At 44.5% G+C, this 23,137-nt stretch overlaps 1 protein-coding gene across 2 annotated transcripts in view; it reads left to right on the forward strand.

The window, feature by feature from the left end:
* The window catches only part of LOC106568813 (collagen alpha-1(XI) chain-like), a 144,046-nt gene that overhangs the window by 28,675 nt on the left and 92,234 nt on the right, over positions 1-23,137 (forward strand). For both annotated transcript variants that reach the window (XM_014139485.3, XM_014139484.3), the window contains exons 2-3: positions 4,017-4,184; positions 22,850-23,063. In XM_014139485.3, coding sequence (XP_013994960.2) covers positions 4,017-4,184; positions 22,850-23,063 — 382 coding nt within the window. The remainder of the gene's footprint in view (positions 1-4,016; positions 4,185-22,849; positions 23,064-23,137) is intronic.

A 23,137-nucleotide genomic window follows, 5' to 3' on the forward strand; every position in this document is an offset into this window, starting at 1 on the left:
CACAAGGCCCTAACTAATTTGATGTAGTCTGCCACATTCCTCCTACACAAGGCCCCAAGTGATTTGATGTAATCTGCCACGTTCCTCCTACCACAAGGCCCTAGGTGATTCGATGAGGTCTGCCACGTTCCTCCTACACAAGGCCCTAAGTGATTTGATGTAGTCTGCCACGTTCTTCCTACCACAAGGCCCTAAGTGATTCGATGTAGTCTGCCACACTCCTCCTACACAAGGCCCTAAGTGATTTGATGTAGTCTGCCACATTCCTCCTACACAAGGCTCCAAGTGATTTGATGTAGTCTGCCACATTCCTCCTACACAAGGCCCTAAGTGATTTGATGTAGTCTGCCACGTTCCTCCTACCACAAGTTCCTAAGTGATTTGATGTAATCTGCAACGTTCCTCCTACCACAAGGCCCTAAGTTAAGCCTGTTGTTACTATGAGACCTCAGTGGGTTTTGGTGTTTTCAGACTGTAATTTTAGTTCCCATCAGTTAGACTTGAGGGTTGACTTCATAGACAGAGGTCGCTGTGTTCAGCCACTGTATAATCAGGAGAGAGAGAGACAGTATAAAGTTCTTTAATCTAATGCAATATATTTATTGATCCTGGTGGGGGTTACATTAGATTGAAGGAGGAAAGCCTAGGAGTGTGTGTGTCTTTTTCTATGTATTAAAGAACTTTATACTCTTTGCTTCATGTTTTATGCATATACAGTATGTTTGTGTGTGCCTGCATGAGCCGTGTGTAAAATATGTGAATGAATGTGTGTCCACACGCCTGTGTGTGCATGTCTATGTGTGTGACAGTCCTGTCTTGATGTGGTGCCCAGTGGCTGGGGCCTCGTGGTCCTAAGAGTGCGTCAATGTTCTTCTTCTGTGGTGGCTGTGGTGTGGTTTCATTCCTCTCTACCTCCACCCTTATAGGCCTCCAGTATCCCATGGGCCTTGTGGCTGGGTTTCCCAGGAGACCGACAGACTCTGGGCTGTTGATAATGTATGCCATTTAGCAGACACTTTTATCTAAAGCGACTTACAGTCATGCGTGGGTGGCTCTGGGAATCAAAGCCACAATCCTGGCGTTGCCAGCACCACACTCTACCAACTGAGCCATACAGGACCTGTTGTCAGGTTGAGGATTAACAGTGTGGTGGTATGGGAGTGACTGGGAGCAGGATGGAAATGCCAGGCAGCATTCCCAACAGCACTAGAGAAAGGAGAGTCAGCAGGTTTATTCATCTACTGAGTTTTCTATTGTCGTAGATACAGTCTGTCCTCTGGGGACTCATGTGGACAGGATTACAGAGGTATTGTCGAGAAAGAGAAAGGTGACTTTAAATACCTGCAATAATAATCACTGTTTGTTTTACAGTTTTCCTTCAGTTTAGTTTTAAGATGTTTTTCCATTTTAAGTAGTTGGCTAGTGTTGATTTAAGTTTGTTTCACTTGATTTTGACAGTGGGAACTGTCCAACCCTAGCAGAGATCTTTAGGACAAGCTATCTAATTTCAGTCTGTCAATATGGCCAGTGAAAGTCATTCTCTAGCTGCTGGGTACATTGTATCACTCACTCCATTATGAGCTGATGATGAGAGACAAAGCAGTGGCTTTGTTTAGGCCATTCAACTACTTCAAGAGGCTCTGTCATTCTGTGGTATGTTGTTGTTGCAGGGGTGCCTTGTTCTCATACTGGAATGTCTTAGAGAGAGGGTGGGCAGGGAGGGGTAGGGGGTAGGTGATGGACCTTCCCCCAGATATGACAAAGTCATCTGGTGCACCTGTCAAATATGTTCCCCCTAGCTTTGGGATAATGTGTTGAGTTCAGCTGCTGCTCACATTTGGATGGAAAGACAATTATGTAGTTAGATAATTAGAGTCTTCCGATTGAAGACAGGAAGAGAGGAGAGGGCCAGCTCATAGAGGAAGCAAGGGAAGGCTCCGGATAATGAGGGAGGGAGAGAAAGAGAGACAGGAAAAGACAGGAAAAAAGAGAGGGAGTTGGCGAATGAATCTCCACTTAGTTCACATTCTTTCATCTGACTCCAATCCCATGTATTTTCCTCTTAATGGTCTACACACACCCATATGAGAGAGTTCACTCCCCCCCTCTCTCTGTTGATATGACCTACCCAAGTGGGAGCACGAGTGTCATTAGGTGTGTTTACATCCAGTATATGTGTGGGTCTGGGAACATAGCGAGCTGTGCGTGTGAGCTGTTTGATTTGGGTCAGATATCTGTTCAGAATCAGAGACTGTACACTACACAGCGTGGAATATAGATCATCAAAATCACATTTTCAAATCTTTCTGTAGCTAGCTGACAGTGTTGCAATGCATACTGCCTGATATTAACAGCAGTAAAGTGGAGGTTATGATGGATGGTGATCCATGGTCATGTGGATCTGTAGTGAATTTGGATCTGTCATTTTGTTTAGCTGTTGAATGGTTTATTTGAATTGATCTGCGCTGCATGTGAGAGACTGTAATGACCTCCAGATGGATGAAGTAATGGGGCAGTGGGAAGAGTGCCCGCGCTCCCTCCCTCACTCCCTCCCGTCCTCCCTCCCTCCCTCCATCCATCCCTCCATCCCGCCACCCTTTTCTCTCCAGATGGATGGAGCTATTGAAAGCTCCTCTCTGAACATCCTCAGTAAATGTGTGTGGTCCTGGCTGACCTGACACCTGATCCTTCCTGCTTTACCTGTGTGTGTGTGTGTGTGTGTGTGTGTGTGTGTGTGTGTGTGTGTGTGTGTGTGTGTGTGGTGTGTGTGTGTGTGTGTGTGTGTGTTTAAAGTGTGCCTTTCTCAGTCCAACTGGAGTGGTTCAACAGAACACAAGAATGCAAAAACAGAGTGCCAGAGAATGTGTGCTTTTGTCTTTGTTTTTTTTCTTCTTAAAACCATGCCATAAACTGCTCCAGCTGTCGTTTTCCAACATTCAAACCCCTCCCTTTTGTACTGGCCTCCCTCTACGCCCCAGTTAGACCCTGTCCCTATGTTGTCTGTACATGGTCCATCCCTTCTCCCATAGTGTGTGGCTGTGCTCCGAGCAGTACTGGGGCTATGCTATATGCTCTGGGCAGTATCCTTGAGGCTGAGGCCATCGTAGCATTGTAGCATCTGGCTGCAGACACATCTGTTTGTTTGTGGCTCATTAGGTCATTGGGGTTGTTTTGGCCAGCAGACGTGCAGTCAGAGGTCAAACCACAACGTCAGAACCTGTTCTGACCCGACCGTGCTGCTCCTGCACCTGCGGTGCTCTGGAGGAAACCCCAAGGCCCAGCCTGAGAGTGTGCTAATTGTATGTTTGTGGGAAGGAAGAGGAAGGCAGGTATAGTGGAGGAATAAAGGGATGGAGGGATGGACTTAGTTCATGGCAGTAGTTCGTCATAGCATCCAACTTCCTCATAACCCCCTAATGGTTAAGATGTGAAATGTGGGCACAGTAATCTGATCCTAGATCTGTAGTTAGAGTGTAGGGCACACTCTCACAGTTTAGATTGGTTCTATAACTGTACCCTCTTCTCGTCAGTGAAAAGGATGGAGAGAATAGGGGTGAGAGGGGAATGGATAGATAGATAGAGGGGGTCTGGAGTGCACCTACTGTACTGGAAGAAGGTCCCAGCTAATGGCTAGTGCACATGTTTCAAACTCATTCCACGGGGGGCCAGGTGTCTGCGGGTTTTAGCTCCTCCCTTGTACTTAATTGATGAATTAAGGTCACTAATTAGTAAAGAACTCCCCTCACCTGGTTGTCTAAGTTTTAATTGAAAGGAAAAACCAAAAACCAGCAGACATAATGAGTTTGACACACCTGGGCCAGTGAAAGGAGGATCTGGTTTTTCTGTCTACAGCCTGAGTAACTGGGTTACTTGAAATGGATACTGACTGTCTCCCCTGTTGTTGGGGTCTTTCAGCACTGTGGATGATTGTGAAAGATGTGTGAGTCTGAATTTAAATGAGCGTGTTTGATATGAGTCGAACCTAAAATATTTATCTTCTCTCTTTCTCTCCGTAGTGGAGCCAGCGGACCTCTTGAAGATTTTAGATTTTCCCAGTTTACCTGAAGGCGTTACTAAAACCACAGGTTTCTGTGCGCATAGGAAGTCAACAAAAGGAGCCGATGTAGCCTACAGAGTATCCAAAGAAGCCCAGCTCAGCGCCCCCACCAAACAGCTGTACCCTGGTAAGTACCTGATCATGACCGTTCACTGATTCGTTGATCTCCTTCAACCTCTGAACTTAAATGATACCTGTTACTTTCTTTTCATGTTTTCCTCAAGTACATTACTGTATCTCTTCTGTTCGAGATCATCCCTCCCTCTACTCCAATGTACAGATTGCCTTGTTTACTCAAATATCATCTAATGCGTTTAGCTTTTACAGGAAGATTCTTCCTGACTGGTGTTGCTGCTCCCCTACTAAGTCTCTTCCTATTGGCTACTTGTGGCCTCTCCTCTACTAAGTCTGTTCCTATTGGTTGCATGTGGCCTCTCCCCTACCTCTGGGTGTTGACCCCTATGAACTCGTTGACCCCTAATCAATAATAGAACACTGGTTAAATCACTGGTGTAATGTCCTGTCATGGATGGAATGTCCCAGACTGCAGTAAAACTCCCATAAGATCTGTCCCTTTTCCTCCCACCTGGCCCGTTCCTCCCCTCCGCTCTCTAAACCTACCCCCTGGCCGACACCGCTCCTCCCTTCCCCTCTGCTCTCTTTCCACCTAGGGATCTGATTTATTGGCCATTACATCATGATCGTTGTCGGTCATCTGGAGCTATGAGTTATAGCTTACAGTGCTGCAAATGTGTTGGGCCAAATGTGCAGCCTCACCTCCCGCTATGGACCCTCCTTCTTCCCACACACACATAGACACACACACACACACACACACACACACACACACACACACACACACACACACACACACACACACACACACACACACACACACACACACACACACACATTCACACATGCACACCAGGCTGTCAAACAGCCTTCTACCGCCACCTCTCTCAGGCCTTCATGCACCATAATTCACTTCAGTAAGCATTAGCTCTGATTAAAATGTAGCCAAACTATAGACCTGCCAGGTTTTGGCTGTTTCACGCCTGTTGGCCTTACATGAACGGTTCTGCCTCCAACCTGACATATTTGTTTGGGAGCAGAGTCGTTGTTGAGTGGCTGTTATGTATGCTGATCCAAAGCCAACATATTCTAAAGAAAGATGATTAGTTCAGCATAACACCATACTTCATTTTAAGTGGTAGGATACGAAACACAATCTCACACTCTCTCTCTCTCCCCCTCTCTCTCTCTCTCTCTCTCCCCCCCCTCTCTCTCTCTCTCTCTCCCCCTCTCTCTCTCTCTCTCTCTCTTGATTATTCTTTACGATTCCCCTCACGTCTGTTCCAACTGTGCACATCTGCGTTGAATAAAAATGGATTTCGTTCTAATTCAGACATGATAAAAAAGAAAAGAATGAAAGAAAAAGGGGGGCAGACAGTCAGAGAAGCATACTAATTCTTCCATTTTGGAAACCTCATATTCAGATTCAGTGGGAATTATACTCCAATAAAATTCATAGGCCTGGAAGGAGTGGGAGGATGGAGAGAGTCAGGGGGAAAAAAGAGGGACGGAGGGAGAGGAGGGAGGAGGGGGGTTCCACTCTTCCCCCTTTTATTGTGCTGACGTGGCTCTCGCTTACTGTTCTGCAGTGACCAGCACAGCAACACTCCATTTTTCTGTCTTTTCTCTCTCTCTCTCTCTCTCTCTCTCTCTCTCTCCTTCTTTTTTCTATCTTTGTCTTATGCCCTCTCTCCCTCTCTTTCAGTGCTGCTTTTTCATTTTTTTTGTATTTTCTCTTGGTCTGTTTTATCTTTTCTTTCTCTCACTCTGAAGTCACTGTTTCTCAGAGAGCTGTATTAGCTTGCCAATGTTTCTTCCCGTTGCATGCTGGGTAAGACTGACATATTTATTTATGCACATTATCAAACAGTGCAGAACTCTAAAATTGTGTGACCTAGACTGGAATATGTTCTCCAGACAATCCCAAGAATTTTAAATGATTGAGGGAAAGAGTTGGAGAAAGAGAGAGTGTGTGTGTGTGTGTGAGAGAGAGAATTTTGAGTTTTAAATAATCTTTATTGGGTCTGGGAACCCACAACACAATAAACACTCAAACAAAACCATGGTTACACATCAGTTAAAAACATGACACCAAATCTTCCTCCACAGTAACTAAACACAACAGCCTCTGAATACCCATATACTCATAAACAGATCAATATTGTTAACCATTTTGTAATAGGCAAACTCAACCCTCAGTCTCGCTGCCAACATCCCCTCCAGCATTCCCACCACATCCACAGACCCCTGTCCCTGAATACTGTTCTTTCGTGTCTTCCAGATTGCTAATTTAGCTGCCCCTGACACAAAGTTAAGTAGAAGAACTACACACTTTCAACTAAACCTGTACTTTAGCCCAAATATAAACTGTTGGGAAGAGAAAACCTCTCCCAGAGCTGAGAACCAGCTAGTGATGAGGTCAATCATTCCGACCAACCTGGGACACTGTAAAAACAGATGTGCCAGAGTTTCAGACTCAGCACAGAATGGACACCCCTCCCCAACAGTAGGATCCAGATGTACCAGATGCATATTGGTGGCTCTGTCTCCATGTATTATCCTCCATTGGAGGTCAGCTGTCCTCTTATCAATAGGCAGTTTATATAAAGACCACCAACAGCCTTTTGGGGAGGCACCTGGACCAAACACACCCGCCCACCTCGTCGATTTTATCCATTCCAGGGAAGAAGCAAGGGACACTTTTACACAGATATTGTACATGGCCTTCTTCCCCACCGCCTTGAACTCCCCCAGCTCCGAGGTATCGAAGGAAAGCAGCATCCAGACGTCCTCCTCAAATGCCCCGCCACAGCACTAAAATTCAACACAGAGAACACATAATCCAGACCCTACGTCCACCGATCAGAATTGGAAGTGTCAGTTTCATACTGCCGATGAAGTACATGTCAAGGAATTACAGACCTCAGCTACGACCTTCCTCAGTAGACGAGGTGATTGGATCCCCGCTCTTTCTCCCAGCTCCTCCAACGATCTGCTCCTGCTCCACATCAGATGACCCAGCTTGGTACACCCCACACCTAACAGATATGAATGTAGGCTGGCTGAACCCAGAGCATGGGACTGGATGGCAGTGTTGTAAAAAATAGGCTCTTCAAAAAGCCACATCCCTGGTGGCGTGCAGGCCTTACGGGACTTGACAAAAACTCTCCAAGCCTGCATAACAGACTCATAAAATGGAGTCAAGCCAGACAAATCACCCCCCTCTAGCTTTAAGTGGAAAACATGCTTGTCTAAGCCCAAACAGCCTGCTCTTCTCATCAATGTATAGGCTGTGTTGACCCAGCTAGAACCGTCACAGTACAACAGTCTCTGTTCTGCTTGAAGCTGGAAAGCTATGATCCTGGAAGAAATGTCCACCAGGCCTTGCCCACCCTCGTGCAGTAGGGTACAGGGCCGCAGTTTTAATCCAATGTTGTCCAGACCAAAAGAAATTGACAATGGTCCTCTGATGCTCTTGTATCAGACCCCCGGTGGCTGTAAAATCATTAGTCTGTGCCACAGGGTAGAGGCAGCTAGATTATTGACTACCAATACCCTTCCCCTATAAGTCAGCTGGGGTAGCACACAATTCCACCTTGGCAATCTGGCACACACATTCTCCACTACACCATCCCAGTTCTTTTTCTGAAAGACATCGGAGCCAAGAAAAAAAAAACAGTCTTCATCCCATCTCTGCCCCACTGAAGCCCCCCTGGTAACCGTGGAGCGGACCCCATCTGAAGCTGACCTGCCCACAGAGATTCCCTCTTTTCCCAATTAACTCTAGCTGAGGAGGCCCCCTCATACACATCCAGAGCATTTGAGAGAACCTTAACATCCTCACCCCCTGTAATGAAAACAGTCACATCATCTGCATACGCAGACAGTGCAATCACAGAGAAACCAGTAAGCCTTGCTCTTAAAAAATAAAGCACTGGTTCAATTGTCAGACAATATAACTGCCCTGAAATTGGGCATACCTACCTGATACCCCTATGGACCCCGCGATATGCAACTTTTCAGAGAAGTTAGAAACCAATACACACAGGCAGTTAGAAACGCCAAGGCTAGCTTTTTCAAACAGAAATTTGCTTCCTGCAACTCAAACTCTAAAAAGTTCTGGGACACTGTAAAGTCCATGGAGAATAAGAACACCTCCTCCCAACTGCCCACTGCACTGAGGATAGGAAACTCTGTCACCACCGATAAGCCCACTATAATTGAGAATTTCAATAAGCATTTTTCTACGGCTGGCCATGCTTTCCACCTAACTACCCCTACTGCATTCAACAGCACTGCAACCCCCACAGCTACTCGCCCAAGCCTCCCCCATTTCTCCTTCTCCCAAATCCATTCAGCTGATGTTCTGAAAGAGCTGCAAAATCTGGACCCCTACAAATCAGCTGGTCTTGACAATCTGGACCCTTTCTTTCTAAAATTATCTGCCGAAATTATTGCAACCCCTATTACTAGCCTGTTCAACCTCTCTTTCGTGTCGTCTGAGATTCCCATAGATTGGAAAGCAGCTGCTGTCATCCCCCTCTTCAAAGGAGGTGACACTCTTGACCCAAATTGCTACAGACCTATATCCATCCTACCCTGCCTTTCTAAGGTCTTCGAAAGCCAAGTCAACAAACAGATTACCGACCATTTCGAATCCCACCGCACCCTCTCCGCTATGCAATCTGGTTTCAGAGCTGGTCATGGGTGCACCTCAGCCACGCTCAAGGTCCTAAACGACATCGTAACCGCCATCGATAAGAAACAATACTGTGTATTCATTGACCTGGCCAAAGCTTTTGACTCTGTTAATCACCACATCCTCATCGGCAGACTCAGTAGCCTTGGTTTCTCAAATTATTGCGTCGCCTGGTTCACCAACTACTTCTCTGATAGAGTTCAGTGTGTCAAATCGGAGGGCCTGCTGTCTGGACCTCTGGCAGTCTCTATGGGGGTACCACAGGGTTCAATTCTTGGGCCAACTCTTTTCTCTGTATACATCAATGATGTCGCTCTTGCTGCTGGTGAATCTCTGATCCACCTCTACGCAGACGACACCATTCTGTATACTTCTGGCCATTCTTTGGACACTGTGTTAACAACCCTCCAGACGAGCTTCAATGCCATACAACTCTCCTTCCGTGGTCTCCAACTGCTCCTAAATACAAGTAAAACTAAATGCATGCTCTTCAACCGATCGCTGCCTGCACCTGCCCGCCTATCCAGCATCACTTCTCTGGACGGTTCTGACTTAGAATTTGTGGACAACTACAAATACCTAGGTGTCTGGTTAGACTGTAAACTCTCCTTCCAGACTCACATCAATCATCTCCAATCCAAAGTTAAATCTAGAATTGGCTTCCTATTTCGCAACAAAGCATCCTTCACTCATGCTGCCAAACATACCCTCGTAAAACTGACCATCCTACCAATCCTCGACTTCGGCGATGTCATTTACAAAATAGCCTCCAATACCCTACTTAACAAGCTGGATGCAGTCTATCACAGTGCCATCCGTTTTGTCACCAAAGCCCCATATACTACCCACCACTGCGACCTGTACGCTCTCGTTGGCTGGCCTTCGCTTCATAATCGTCGCCAAACACATTGGCTCCAGGTCATCTACAAGACCCTGCTAGGTAAAGTCCCCCCTTATCTCCGCTCACTGGTCACCATAGCAGCACCAACCTGTAGCACGCGCTCCAGCAGGTATATCTCTCTGGTCACCCCTAAAGCCAACTCCTCCTTTGGGTGTCTCTCCTTCCAGTTCTCTGCTGCCAATGACTGGAACGAACTACAAAAATCTCTGAAACTGGAAACACTTATCTCCCTCACTAGCTTTAAGCACCAGCTATCAGAGCAGCTCCCAGATCACTGCACCTGTACATAGCCCATCTATAATTTAGCCCAAACTACTACCTCTTCCCCTACTGTATTTATTTATTTTATTTATTATTTTGCTCCTTTGCACCATATTATTTATATTAACTTTGAACTTTCTTGAAATTATAATTCTACCATTCCAGTGTTTTACTTGCTATACTTTATTTACTTTGCCACCATGGCCTTTTTTTGCCTTTACCTCCCTTAACTCACATAATTTGCTCACATTGTATATAGTCTCATTTTTGTCTACTGTATCATTGATTGTATGTTGTTTTACTCCATGTGTAACTCTGTGTTTTTGTATGTTGTCGAACTGCTTTGCTTTATCTTGGCCAGGTCACAATTGTAAATGAGAACTTGTTCTCAACTTGCCTACCTGGTTAAATAAAGGTGAAATAAATAAAATAAAAATAAATAAATAAATGGACGGGGATGGGGAAACTCAAACCACTTCCCATCTTCACCATACATGAGGGCCCAGCATAGAGTAAACTCATCCCAAGACAAAAAAAACATCCCCAAACCCAAAGGCTTTTGTTGTTTTGAACAAGCACTGGTGGTCCACACGGTAAAAGGCCTCCTGATCCAAAGAAAGTAAACCCACATTCACAACAGACAGTTTACAAATGTCTAAAACATCTCTTATTAGACACAAGTTATCAACAACAGAGCGGTCAGGTACACAGTAAGACTGGTCCTTGTGTACCAACAGCCCCAGATATTATTTCAACCTGTTTGAGAGACATTTAAATACAATTTTATATTCTGCACACAGCAATGCAACAGGTCGCCAATTTTTTAGAAGAGCCAAATCCCCCTTTTTTGGCAACAATGAAAGTACAGCATGTTGACAGGATACAGGAAGAGAACCCTCATGAAAAGATTCACACACCACTTCATAAAAATCCTCCCCAATAGACCCCCAAAAGTGCTAATAGAACTCAGATGGTAAACCATCGATGCCAGTTGCTTGGCCTGATGAGAGCTGCATAACTGCTGTGGACAGCTCCAGCAGAGTAATGTCAGAGTCCAAAGCAACTCTCTGCTCAGGGCCCAATTGAGGAAGTTCATGTAACAGGATCACAATCCTCCGCATTATAGAGGGCAGAGTAGAAATCCACGGTATGTTGGTGCATCTCACCGTCATCCGTGGTCATCTTCCCACCAGGGAGACGAAGGCAGACCATCTGTTGTGTTGCAATGTCGACTGCCCAAGGTTTAAAAAAACTAAAAGCGCTAGGAGCATCCATATCCATGAGGGTAGCAAGGACATGTACCCTTCACTCTTTCATGTAAAAACAACCTCAGTTCAACTCAATAGATTTGATGTCCTGTTCAAGGGCCCTGATAGTCTCTTTAACTTCAATATGAGACAGAGCAGTATACTGTTGACAAAACAATCGTATTTGGGGCTTCCCAACCTCCCACCATTGTCTTGTAACCCTCCATTTTTTCCAAAACAACAAAATCCGTTCACAAAACATGACATCATGTAACAATTTAACATTAAAATACCAATAAGGTGATGACCTTCGTGGACAGGACACGTGAATATCAACACGACACATTGTGGTGATCAGAAAACCCCCAGGAGTGATGTCACACCTTCCAACCCTACTACAGTAGTGATCAGATACATACAACCTGTCTAACCTTCCAACCCTACTACAGTAGTGATCAGATACAGACAACCTGTCTAACCTTCCAACCCTACTACAGTAGTGATCAGATACATACAACCTGTCTAACCTTCCAACCCTACTACAGTAGTGATCAGATACATACAACCTGTCTAACCTTCCAACCCTACTACAGTAGTGATCAGATACAGACAACCTGTCTAACTTTCCAACCCTACTACAGTAGTGATCAGATACATACAACCTGTCTAACCTTCCAACCCTACTACAGTAGTGATCAGATACAGACAACCTGTCTAACCTTCCAACCCTACTACAGTAGTGATCAGATACAGACAACCTGTCTAACCTTCCAACCCTACTACAGTAGTGATCAGATACATACAACCTGTCTAACCTTCCAACCCTACTACAGTAGTGATCAGATACAGACAACCTGTCTAACCTTCCAACCCTACTACAGTAGTGATCAGATACAGACAACCTGTCTAACCTTCCAACCCTACTACAGTAGTGCTCAGATACAGACAACCTGTCTAACCTTGCTGCACTGAGACCACCTTCAATAACTTTTAACCATGTGTACTGCCTAACTTTTGCATTCCTTACTCTCCACACATCAGAAAGCTCAAACTCAGTTAATAGACCAGACAGGCAAGTAGCTGACCGCAGGTGAGGTTCTTCAGCAGTGTGATCAACAGTAAAATCCACTGTACAGTTCCAGTCCCCCCTAAAACCACACACCCCTCTTGGTCACACTGTCTTAAGGTTTCCTTTATTTGATCAAATACAGCAATACGCTCTGTACCCACGGGGGGCCAGTATGTAAAAATGTAATAAAAATGAATGCACTCTACTGTAAGTCGCTCTGGATAAGAGCGTCTGCTAAATGACTTAAATGTAAATGTTAAATGTACCCTCATTAGGAGCAGAAACATTAAAAAAATGTATGATAAAAACATAACATCCGCCTTCATCAATAAAACCAGACCCTTGACAATCTCTGTTGTAGATACCACAGTCACCCCTAAGCCTGAGGAAAACAAAATTGCCACCCCAGCACTGAAATTAGTACCATGACTGAGTATATCCCACCACATACCCCAGTCAACCTCATTAGCCTCATCACTGTGTTTCCTGTAGAAAAACTACTTTCTGTTTTATTACTTCTAATACCCAAGCCCTCTTATTCCTGTCCCTTCCACCATTAATATTGAGAGAACCTACCCTTAGTACCTCCATATATAAAAGAGAAAGGAAAAGCAGAAGAAACCATAGAGAAACCAGACAAAGAGAAAAAACACCCTATGAAGCATGATCATCATCATTGTTTTAATTTTCTCTTAACCTTACCATGTTTTCCGCTACCTTTTGCTGCCATAACAGCAGTAACACATTTCCACAAGCAAAAACGCTTCTTCTCACTCAACTGGTCTAACCGCACCGTCTTCTGTAACATCACAGCTGACCTCACAAACTTATCAACATTAAAAAAATCTGCCAATTTGACAGATTTCCCAAATGTCTGATCCAGGAACCTATTTACCTCCTCTAGATTGTAAATTAAGTCGTCACCAGCTGCTATCATATCAAGAGAGATATCCTTCTCCTGATCCTCCTCAACTGAGGCCACAGACCCCTGACTCCCCTCAGCCACATCCCTCTCAACACTCCCCACTTGCACCCCATCAATCGTACCGGGCATCTCGTCCACTACCTGGGAGACTAGCTCCACATGAACCTTCTGCTGTACCCCATCACTCGTACTGGGCATCTCTCCACCAGTCTGAGGAAATGGCTCCCCAGATCCGTCCTTACCTCCTACAATAATATTTTTCTGCTGCATAAAAGACGCTATGTTCCCCTCTGGTACAAGTTGCAACTTTGTACCCTCAACACGGACAACTTGTTCCTCAGCAACAGGTGACTGCTCTACCACTGTCGACCCACCTCTCCCTACATCAGTGGGCCCAGGCGTTACAAGGACCACCTGTATCCCTCCCTCTGCCTTCTCCCTTTTCGGGCAAGCATGTCGCTTATGGCCAACATCCCCACACTCAAAACACCATTGACTACCCGTACTAGCATAAGCCATATACAGTCTGTTGTCATACTTGACTTTAAACGATAACTCCAAAGTCTGCTCCGGTGAGCCCAAAAACATAAACACCTGTCGACATAACCTGTTTCAGAGCCGGGTGTTTGCAACCCAACGGGACAATCTTAATTGAACTTGCAAACTTCCCAAACCGCAATAACTCGCGCTCCAATAGCTCATTGGGAATAAACGGCAGTACATTTCTCCTTGTTGACGGGAAAAAAAGCTGCGTAACTTGAATAAACATACCTTTAAGAAGTACACCATGCTCAACCATACGATCAACAAGACGCTCTTCTTTAAGAAATACACCATGCTCAACCATACGATCAACAAGACGCTCTTCTTTAAGAAATACACCATGCTCAACCATACGATCAACAAGACGCTCTTCTTTAAGAAATACACCATGCTCAACCATAGATCAACAAGACGCTCTTCTTTAAGAAATACACCATGCTCAACCATACGATCAACAAGACGCTCTTCTTTAAGAAATACACCATGCTCAACCATACGATCAACAAGACGCTCTTCTTTAAGAAGTACACCATGCTCAACCATACGATCTACAAGACGCTCTTCTTTAAGAAGTACACCATGCTCAACCATACGATCAACAAGACTCTCTTCTTTAAGAAATACACCATGCTCAACCATACGATCAACAAGACGCTCTTCTTTAAGAAGTACACCATGCTCAACCATACGATCTACAAGACGCTCTTCTTTAAGAAATACACCATGCTCAACCATACGATCAACAAGACGCTCTTCTTTAAGAAATACACCATGCTCAACCATACGATCAACAAGACGCTCTTCTTTAAGAAATACACCATGCTCAACGATACGATCAACAAGACTCTCTTCTTTAAGAAATACACCATGCTCAACCATACGATCTACAAGACGCTCTTCTTTAAGAAAAACCACCACCGCTTTATTCATCAGCGATGCATAAGCAGCATTCTCATAGCCTACCTTCTCTCCTACGGCGACCAGAAACTCCTCCACGGTGACAGTAGCTTCAGTAACACACCTGAAGCCGTGCTGAAGTGACAGGGACGGCGTCCCCATGTGGGTCACCATTCCCGCCAAAGGCAGGACAATATCGACAAGAAAAACCAATATACTTAATTCTACCACAACAAATAAATAAACTAAATGATCACCTTAATCATGCATAGAAAAGGAAAACTACCAAGAAAAGGAAAACAAGAAGGAAAAAAACAGGCGACCTAACTCCAGACAACACTCGCACTCGCTCATACAATTCCCAGCATGCACCAAACACTCCCAGCATGCAGAGAGAGAGAGAGGGAGGGATCGGATTCGGCAGTAGAGGGTAGAGAGAAAATCCCCAAATCCCATTCTTGGGAGTTAAGTTGACAGCCAAGTGTGTCAAGAATGTCTCCCTGATCACAACAGTTCTCTGGGTGGCTCTAGGTTGGGAATGAGGCTAGGTAGCCTGGAGGAGGACTGGAGGAGGCCAGAAAAGCAGATGTTTGATCCACATCAAGGCTTTTCTTAAAGGCTTAATGCAGATCTGAGTTCAGACACAAGTCTACAGGACATGTCCTCTCATGCACTCCAAAGTGCTGTTTATTTTGAACTTAATGAAATGGCTGAAAGATCAAACTATGGCTTCTCTTCTGTTTATGATAAACGTACAGACTTATGAAATAGTCTCAAGCAGTGCTCTAGAAAGGACCAAACTCTTCTAGAACAAACTAAACAAAATCGGAATAATTCTAGATGCATTGAAAAAGACATTGCAGAACTTTAAGATTTCAGAAAAGTTATTGAGCCCTGTGGTCAAGAGTAGTTTAATAGACGTCTGTGCTGTGGTCTAGAGTAGTTTAATAGACGTCTGTGCTGTGGTCTAGAGTAGTTTAATAGACGTCTGTGCTGTGGTCTAGAGTAGTTTAATAGACGTCTGTGCTGTGGTCTAGAGTAGTTTAATAGACGTCTGTGCTGTGGTCTAGAGTAGTTTAATAGACGTCTGTGCTGTGGTCTAGAGTAGTTTAATAGACGTCTGTGCTGTGGTCTAGAGTAGTTTAATAGACGCCTGTGCTGTGGTCTAGAGTAGTTTAATAGACGTCTGTGCTGTGGTCTATAGTAGTTTAATAAACGTCTGTGCTGTGGTCTAGAGTAGTTTAATAGACGTCTGTGCTGTGGTCTAGAGTAGTTTAATAGACGTCTGTGCTGTGGTCTATAGTAGTTTAATAGACGTCTGTGCTGTGGTCTAGAGTAGTTTAATAGACGTCTGTGCTGTGGTCTAGAGTAGTTTAATAGACGTCTGTGCTGTGGTCTAGAGTAGTTTAATAGACGTCTGTGCTGTGGTCTAGAGTTGACTCCAGTTGTCCACCTCAACATGGAGAGAGAGTAATGCATGCAGAGCAGAATTAGGTAGCCGCTAATTATCAAAATCCAGAAAAGAGACGTTAAATTCTACAACCACCTAAAAGGAAGTGATTCCCAAACCTTCCATAACAAAGCCATCACCTACAGAGAGATGAACCTGGAGAAGAGTTCCCTAAGCAAGCTGGTCCTGGGGCTTTGTTTACAAACACAAACACAGAATACCTGACCACTGTGACTGACCCAAACTTAAGGAAAGCTTTGACTATGTACAGACTCAGTGAGCATAGCCTTGCTATTGAGAAAGGCCACCGTAGGCAGACCTGGCTCTCAAGAGAAGACAGGCTATGTGCACACTGCCCACAAAATGAGGTGGAAACTGGGCTGCACTTCCTAACCTCCTGCCAAATGTATGACCATATTAGAGACACATATTTCCCTCAGATTACACAGATCCACAAAGAATTAGAAAAGAAACTCAATTTTAATAAACTCCCATATCTACTGGGTGAAATACCACAGTGTTCCATCACAGCAGCAAGATTTGTGACCTGTTGCCACAAGAAAAAGTCAACCAGTGAAGAACAAACACCATTGTAAATACAACCCATATCTATGCTTATTTATTTTCCCTTTTGTACTTTAACCATTTGAACATCGTTACAACACTGTATATATACATAATATGACATTTGTAATGTCTTTATTCTTTTGGAACTTCTGTGAGTAATGTTTACTGTTCAGTTTTATTGTTTATTTCACTTTGGTATATTATCTACCTCACTTGCTTTGGCAATGTTAACATATGTTCCCATGCCAATAAAGCCCCTTCAATTGAATTGAGTACAGCTAATATCATCCAGAAGGCAGAAAGAGCGAGATCATTTGGTCCAGTTCCTTCTCTCTATTACCCTCTATACTACTACCAAACTTTGGCTCTTAGCCTGATTTGTTAAGACTGTAACATCTTCCTACACCCCCCCCCCCCCCCCCCCAACACATAACTAGGAACATTACGAGCATGTTCTGTCAAACCCACAGACATTTTCTGAGCTGATGATGTGTTGGGAAAGAACGAGTGTAGACATGCTATCATTAAGCAAACGTGGAAGAAGTGATTCATTAGAGGATGGAGGGGCTGAAACAGAGAGATTCTGTGCTGTGGTTGTTTCCCATCTTCTCTTCAGGGATTATAAATAGACAAACAGACCAACGGGACAGTTGGCTTCTCTCAACATGTCCTTACCTCTGACTCTAATGTTCAGACTCCTACGTCAGAATAGTCTGGAATGTTCTTTATGAAAGAACTCTCTGTCCCTCTTTTACAGCTTCCCAAAGAGATGAGCAGTTGGAAGTCAAAAGCCACTTATACACATACATTAATATATTCACATACTCATCGTTTCAGAGATGTTACACAGGGTTTCCATGGTCTACAGTAGGTTTCTCTCTCTCTCACACTCAGTAGGGTTAGTAGGGTGAACAATTGACAACATCAGTGGGCTACAAACTGTAAGGAAAGACTGAGGTCGTCCCACCTCTCTCACACAGCGACTTTTATCTCACAGTGGGGTGTCTTGGGATCCATGCCTATGGCAGGACTGTAGTCGCTGGGTGGTCTCCTCTCCTCCTCCTTCTCTCTCCCCTCTCCCTTCTCTCCCCTCTCTGCTTCCTCCTCCCATCTTCCAAATTGGTTTGGAGGAGAAAACAGAAGTGTTTCGCCAAAGAGCTCAAAGAGAGAAGGCAACAGTTAAATGACAAGCTGAGGAAAGCCATGTCACAATTGTGCTCCTCTCAGATCAGTCTTTCTGACAGAGCACATGTTCTAGCTTTCCCTTTGCTCTTTATAGGTGACATGCTGTTCATTACTATCTTATCTTTCATTGGGGGGCCACTACCACCACTCTCTCTCTCTACACGCATGCGCACACACACACACACACACACACACACACACACACACACACACACACACACACACACACACACACACACACACACATACACAGAGCAGATGTGGATGGGGAGTTAGACACAGAGGTATGCCAGCACAGCGAAACCGGAGACACAGTGGCACACCAAATCACTCTCCCCGTCCTCTCCCCTCTTTAACCAATAAATACCGAACACAGCTATTAGCTACAGCACGTTTCCAACTCATCTGTTCTGGTAAAGCCCAATTATAACCAGTTGTATGTACCAATTATCCTAAGAGGCTGAATAACACAGTTCCACTTACTCATAAAGCTGTACTGTTTTTTTTTTACAGTTACTAATACTGTTATTAATTTATTACAAGTCACACTCATTGGTTGCTAGAACAGGATGTAATCCATCCACAGAGTCTGATTGGCTGTTGGGGGCGTCTGGGAGCTATCTGATTGGCTGTTAGGGGTAGTCTGACATTCCCAGACTTTTCTTGAAAGATGCTGTAGGGAAGTAGCGCTGCCAGGGTAAACCAACCATTACAACTATCACTCTCTCTCTGTCAGACACGTTCCCCCCCACACACACACACACACACACACACACACACACACACACACACACACACACACACACACACACACACACACACACACACACACACACACACACACACACCAGAGGAGCCTATCATAAACACTTCTTTTAACAGGAGAATGGGCTCCTCCTCTTTCCTTTCTTCCTCCTTTTCCTTTGCTCCCACTAGTGAAGAAAAAAAGGAGCCAGCATGTAAACACGGCAGAGCTAGGCCTCCCGAGTGGCGCAGTGGTCTAAGGCTGTGCCACTAGAGATTCTGAGTTCGAGTCCAGGCTCTGCGACCGGAAGACCCATGGGGAGACACGGATGTCCTTGTCCCATTGCGCACTAGCAACTCCTATGTCGGGCCGGGTGCAGTGCACGGTGTTTCCACATTGGTGCGGCTGGCTTCCGGGTTAAGTGGGCATTGTGTCGAGAAGCAGTGCGGCTTGGTTGGGTTGTGTTTCGGAGGACGCATGGCTCTTGACCTTCGCCTCTCCCGAGTCCATACGTGAGTTGCAGCGATGAGACAAGACTGTAACTACCAATTAGGGAGAAAACGTTGAATAAATAAATTAAACACAGCAGAGCTGAGATCCAACTCCTGACTAAGCTAACGGGAACCACTCACAGTGCACTGCAGCCCTAGTTGTGTTACAGTGCCCTTTCAGGAGTGTTTCAAATCTACAATTGAAAGACTTTTGTGTTTTTTCGTTAATAAATAATAATTCAACCCAGACTCTCTCTCTCCCCCTCCTCTCTCCTTCTCAACTTTTTGTCACCACAAAACTGTTCAGTCACTCTACATTCCATCGTTCTGCTCATGAGCAAGCGATCCGAGGTTGCCACTCCCTGCTCTGCTGAGGTGAGCTGAGCTTAGCTGGTCTGCTCCAAAGGGTTGTCTGAGGACTCTGGAGCTGAGCTGAGCTGAGGGGTAGAGAGGAATGCACCAGTGGCAAGTTGGCAACTTAGCCTGTTCTCACCTCTCTTCTTCTTCTTACCATGCTCTGTTCTGCTCTTCTCTGCTCTGCTCTCAAAGCATCTGCCACTCAAACTCAAACAGCTGCTGGCTCTCTCTTTCTCTCACTCTGAGCCAAAGAGAATTCCTCTGGAACACACTGCCAAGACGTGTGGACACTGCATGAAGTGATTATAGGCCTGTCTTTCTGTCTTTACTGAGTGAGAGAGAGAGAGAGAGCGAGAGAGAGAGAGAAACAGTTAGAGATAGAGATTGACAGACAACAAGGAGAGAACGAAAGTGGAGAAAATAGAAAATGGCTGATGATGAGAAATACATATTTTTCCATCAGTGACTAGAGCGCTTTCCCCCTCCTCTCTTTCCTTTCTTCCCTCCTTCCTCTCCTCCCTTCCTCTCTCCAGTGTCTGTCTGCTCCTAACCTCAGGCTCCAGAACCTTCCCACTGCTCTCCCGTCAAGGTGTCCTTCACCTCCAAGCGCTCTGATTGGCTGTCTGTCTCAGCGACGCTCTAATGCTGTTTTTCCACGGTGACCACAGCCTGATCCAAATGTTGATCCATACACATTGATCCAAATGTTCAGGAAAGATCTTGCCTTCCCAGACGAGGAGTTATTAGTCTGAAGTTCCTTAATAAGGCTAGGCGTCCCGGACAACTTCCGGTGAAACTAAATAAATAATCATAAAAATTATGGATATTAAATATTTAGGTACATACAAGTGTCTTATATCAGTTAAAAGCTTCAATTCTTGTTAATCTAACTGCACAGTCCAATTTACAGTAGGCTTTACAGTGAAAGCATGCCATGCGATTATTTGAGGACGGCGTCCCAAATCAAAATATTTTTCCACCAGCACAGGTTTCATAAATTCATAAATAGTGATTAAATATTCATTTACTTTTTGAAAATCTTCCTCTGATTTGTCATCCAAAGGGTCCCAGCTACAACATGTAGTGTCGTTTTGTTAGATAAAATCCTTCTTTATATCCCAAAAAGTCTGTTTAGTTGGAGCCATCTATTTGAGTAATCCAGTCGTTCAACATGCAGAGAAAGGAATCCAAAAAGCTACCGCTAAACTTTGTTAAAACATATCAAAATACGTTAGGAATAGGAAAATGATATTAGCAGGCGCGTGCCCTCTTCGTCGTGTGCGCATACACAAATTTCCAAGTCTGTGTCCCTGTATCAAAACTCACTATTCTTCCTCGTTTTGGAAGAAACAAGCCTGAAACCTTGAACAAAGACTACTGACACCCAGTGGAAGCCATAGGAATTGTATGCTGGGAGCTAGATTACATTTTTTCCCTATACTTTCCATTGGAAGAGCATGGGCTCTCAAAAAAAGAAATTCTGGTTGGTTTTTCTTTGGATTTTCTCCTACCATATCTATTGTGTTAAAGTCTCCTACATTATTTTTAACATTTCTACATACTTCAGAGTGTTTTATTTCCAATGGTACCAATTATATGCATATCCTGGCTACAGGGCCTGAGCAACAGGCAGTTTACTTTGGGCATGTCAGGCGGAAATTGAGAAAAATAGACCCTAGCCTGAAATTGTGAAGTTAGAAAATAAATAGAGAGATGTTTCCGAACTAAAGTATAGGACTGCTTTACTTCTCATGAGAGACATTTACTTACCCTTTGTGTCTAAGTGTAAATGAGCAAATACCGTCACAAATATAGATGTAGGATCTTAATTTGATCGCTCTTTTGTTGCTGAGAATTTTCATGCAAAGCAGGAAATGCAAACTTGTTTCTAAAGTTTGTAATTTCCACTTAGAAATTTCAGACTTGATTTGCCCTAATGACATTTGTATCAAAACCCTACAAAAATGTCCATTAATTATAATCCACATAATAATTCCCATTTCTGTTACTGCAGGATTATTTTCCTGCTTCAGCAAACTGGCTGAAATTAAGATCCTATATTTGTTCCTTCACAATATGCTAATTTAGTAGTACAACATATCTTTAGCTCCACACTCTCAGATTCTGTCTTTGTAGTTAGAAAAACACTTTGCAAAGACAACTATCATGCTAAGACATAATTCAGTCATGATGGTTTACATAAACTCAGCAGGTTTCTACCTCTTTCCTCTACCCTTAAAACAAATGCAGCTGTCTAGTCCTGGGACTTATGAATGGTGCCAGAACTAAATGTGAGTCTAACCTGCACATGTATGTGAGTACCCCATTGTCTTCTGGGAAAAGCAAGGCCCGCCCCCTTGTTGGGGGGCTGAGAATGTCCCATAAGGCCTTGCTCTAAGGGCATATGTCTCACAGATGTAGCTGGTGCTCACAAAATGGAGGGAGAGTTTAGACTAGGCATGCAGATGGAGGGATGGAGGGAGGAATGAAGGGAAGAAGGGAAGTGGGCGCTCCTGAAGAGGGAGAGAGTGGGTTGAAACTTCTCTTTTACTTCTCCTCTGTTCCTTTCACCCCTTGTTCCTGTTTTTGTTTGTCCTGTGTTTTGTTGTTCTATAAATACTCCTTTATTCTGGCTTTCATTCTCTTTCTCAGCATCTCTTCTCATATCCTTTATTTTCAAACATGTCTCTATCCTAATTTTCTCTTTCTTTCTCTCCCTCCCCTGTCCCTCTCTCTCTCTCTCTGTCTCTCTATGTGTCTGGTGGATGGATCAGGTCAGAGAGAGGAGGAGAGGAAAGGAGGAGAGGGGAAGAGGGGTTTGGGAAAATGAGAAAGTGTTTTCGAAGGCCGCCCAGGGACCAACATGCTATTCTCATTACTCTGTTCTCCTTCCTGTCCTACTCTCTCGCTCTCTCTCACCCTCCCTATCTCTCTTCCATACTTTTCTCTCCAACCCTCCCAGCTCTGTGCTGTTCTGTTCAGTATTCTGGCCAGTGTTGGAGGGTTGGAGAGAGCTATTGTTTGCTTTAGATGCTCCAAGACGTTGTCATCTCCTCTATCCCATGTTCTTCATCCTTCTCCCTGTTTGTTTCCTCTGCCTGCTTCAGTACATAACAATGTATTGAATGTGTCTCTAAAAGTTATCATAGTGTAGTTTCAGTGCATTACACCATTTATTTGATGGACTGCATTTTGGGATTTTATTCAGATTTTACTCTTGAAAACAATACTTTACATAAAACCCATGTAGGGGTGTGGTCCTCTGACTCTCCCTGTTCAGCAAATTACATAAACTGGTGTGTTATAACTCCTCTCTCTGTCCCCCCCCCCTCTCTCTATCTTTCTCTCCATTCCTCCATCCCACCCTTCCCCCTTCTCAGCTGATGTGTTTCCTGAGGACTTCTCCATCCTGGCTACAGTGAAGCCTAAGAAGGGCTCCCAGTCCTTCCTGCTGTCTGTGTATAACGAGCAGGGTATCCAGCAGCTTGGGGTGGAGGTGGGACGCTCTCCCGTCTTCCTGTATGAGGACCACATGGGTAAACCCAGCCCGGAGGACTACCCCCTCTTCAGAGGTCTCAATCTGGCCGATGGAAAGTAGGTTCACCTCATTCCACACACAGTATTACTATGTCATTAGATAGTACACTGATATTATTACATAGTACATT

Source organism: Salmo salar, chromosome 01, assembly GCF_965601325.2.
Source record: "Salmo salar chromosome 01, fSalSal1, whole genome shotgun sequence".
NCBI lineage: Eukaryota > Metazoa > Chordata > Actinopteri > Salmoniformes > Salmonidae > Salmo > Salmo salar.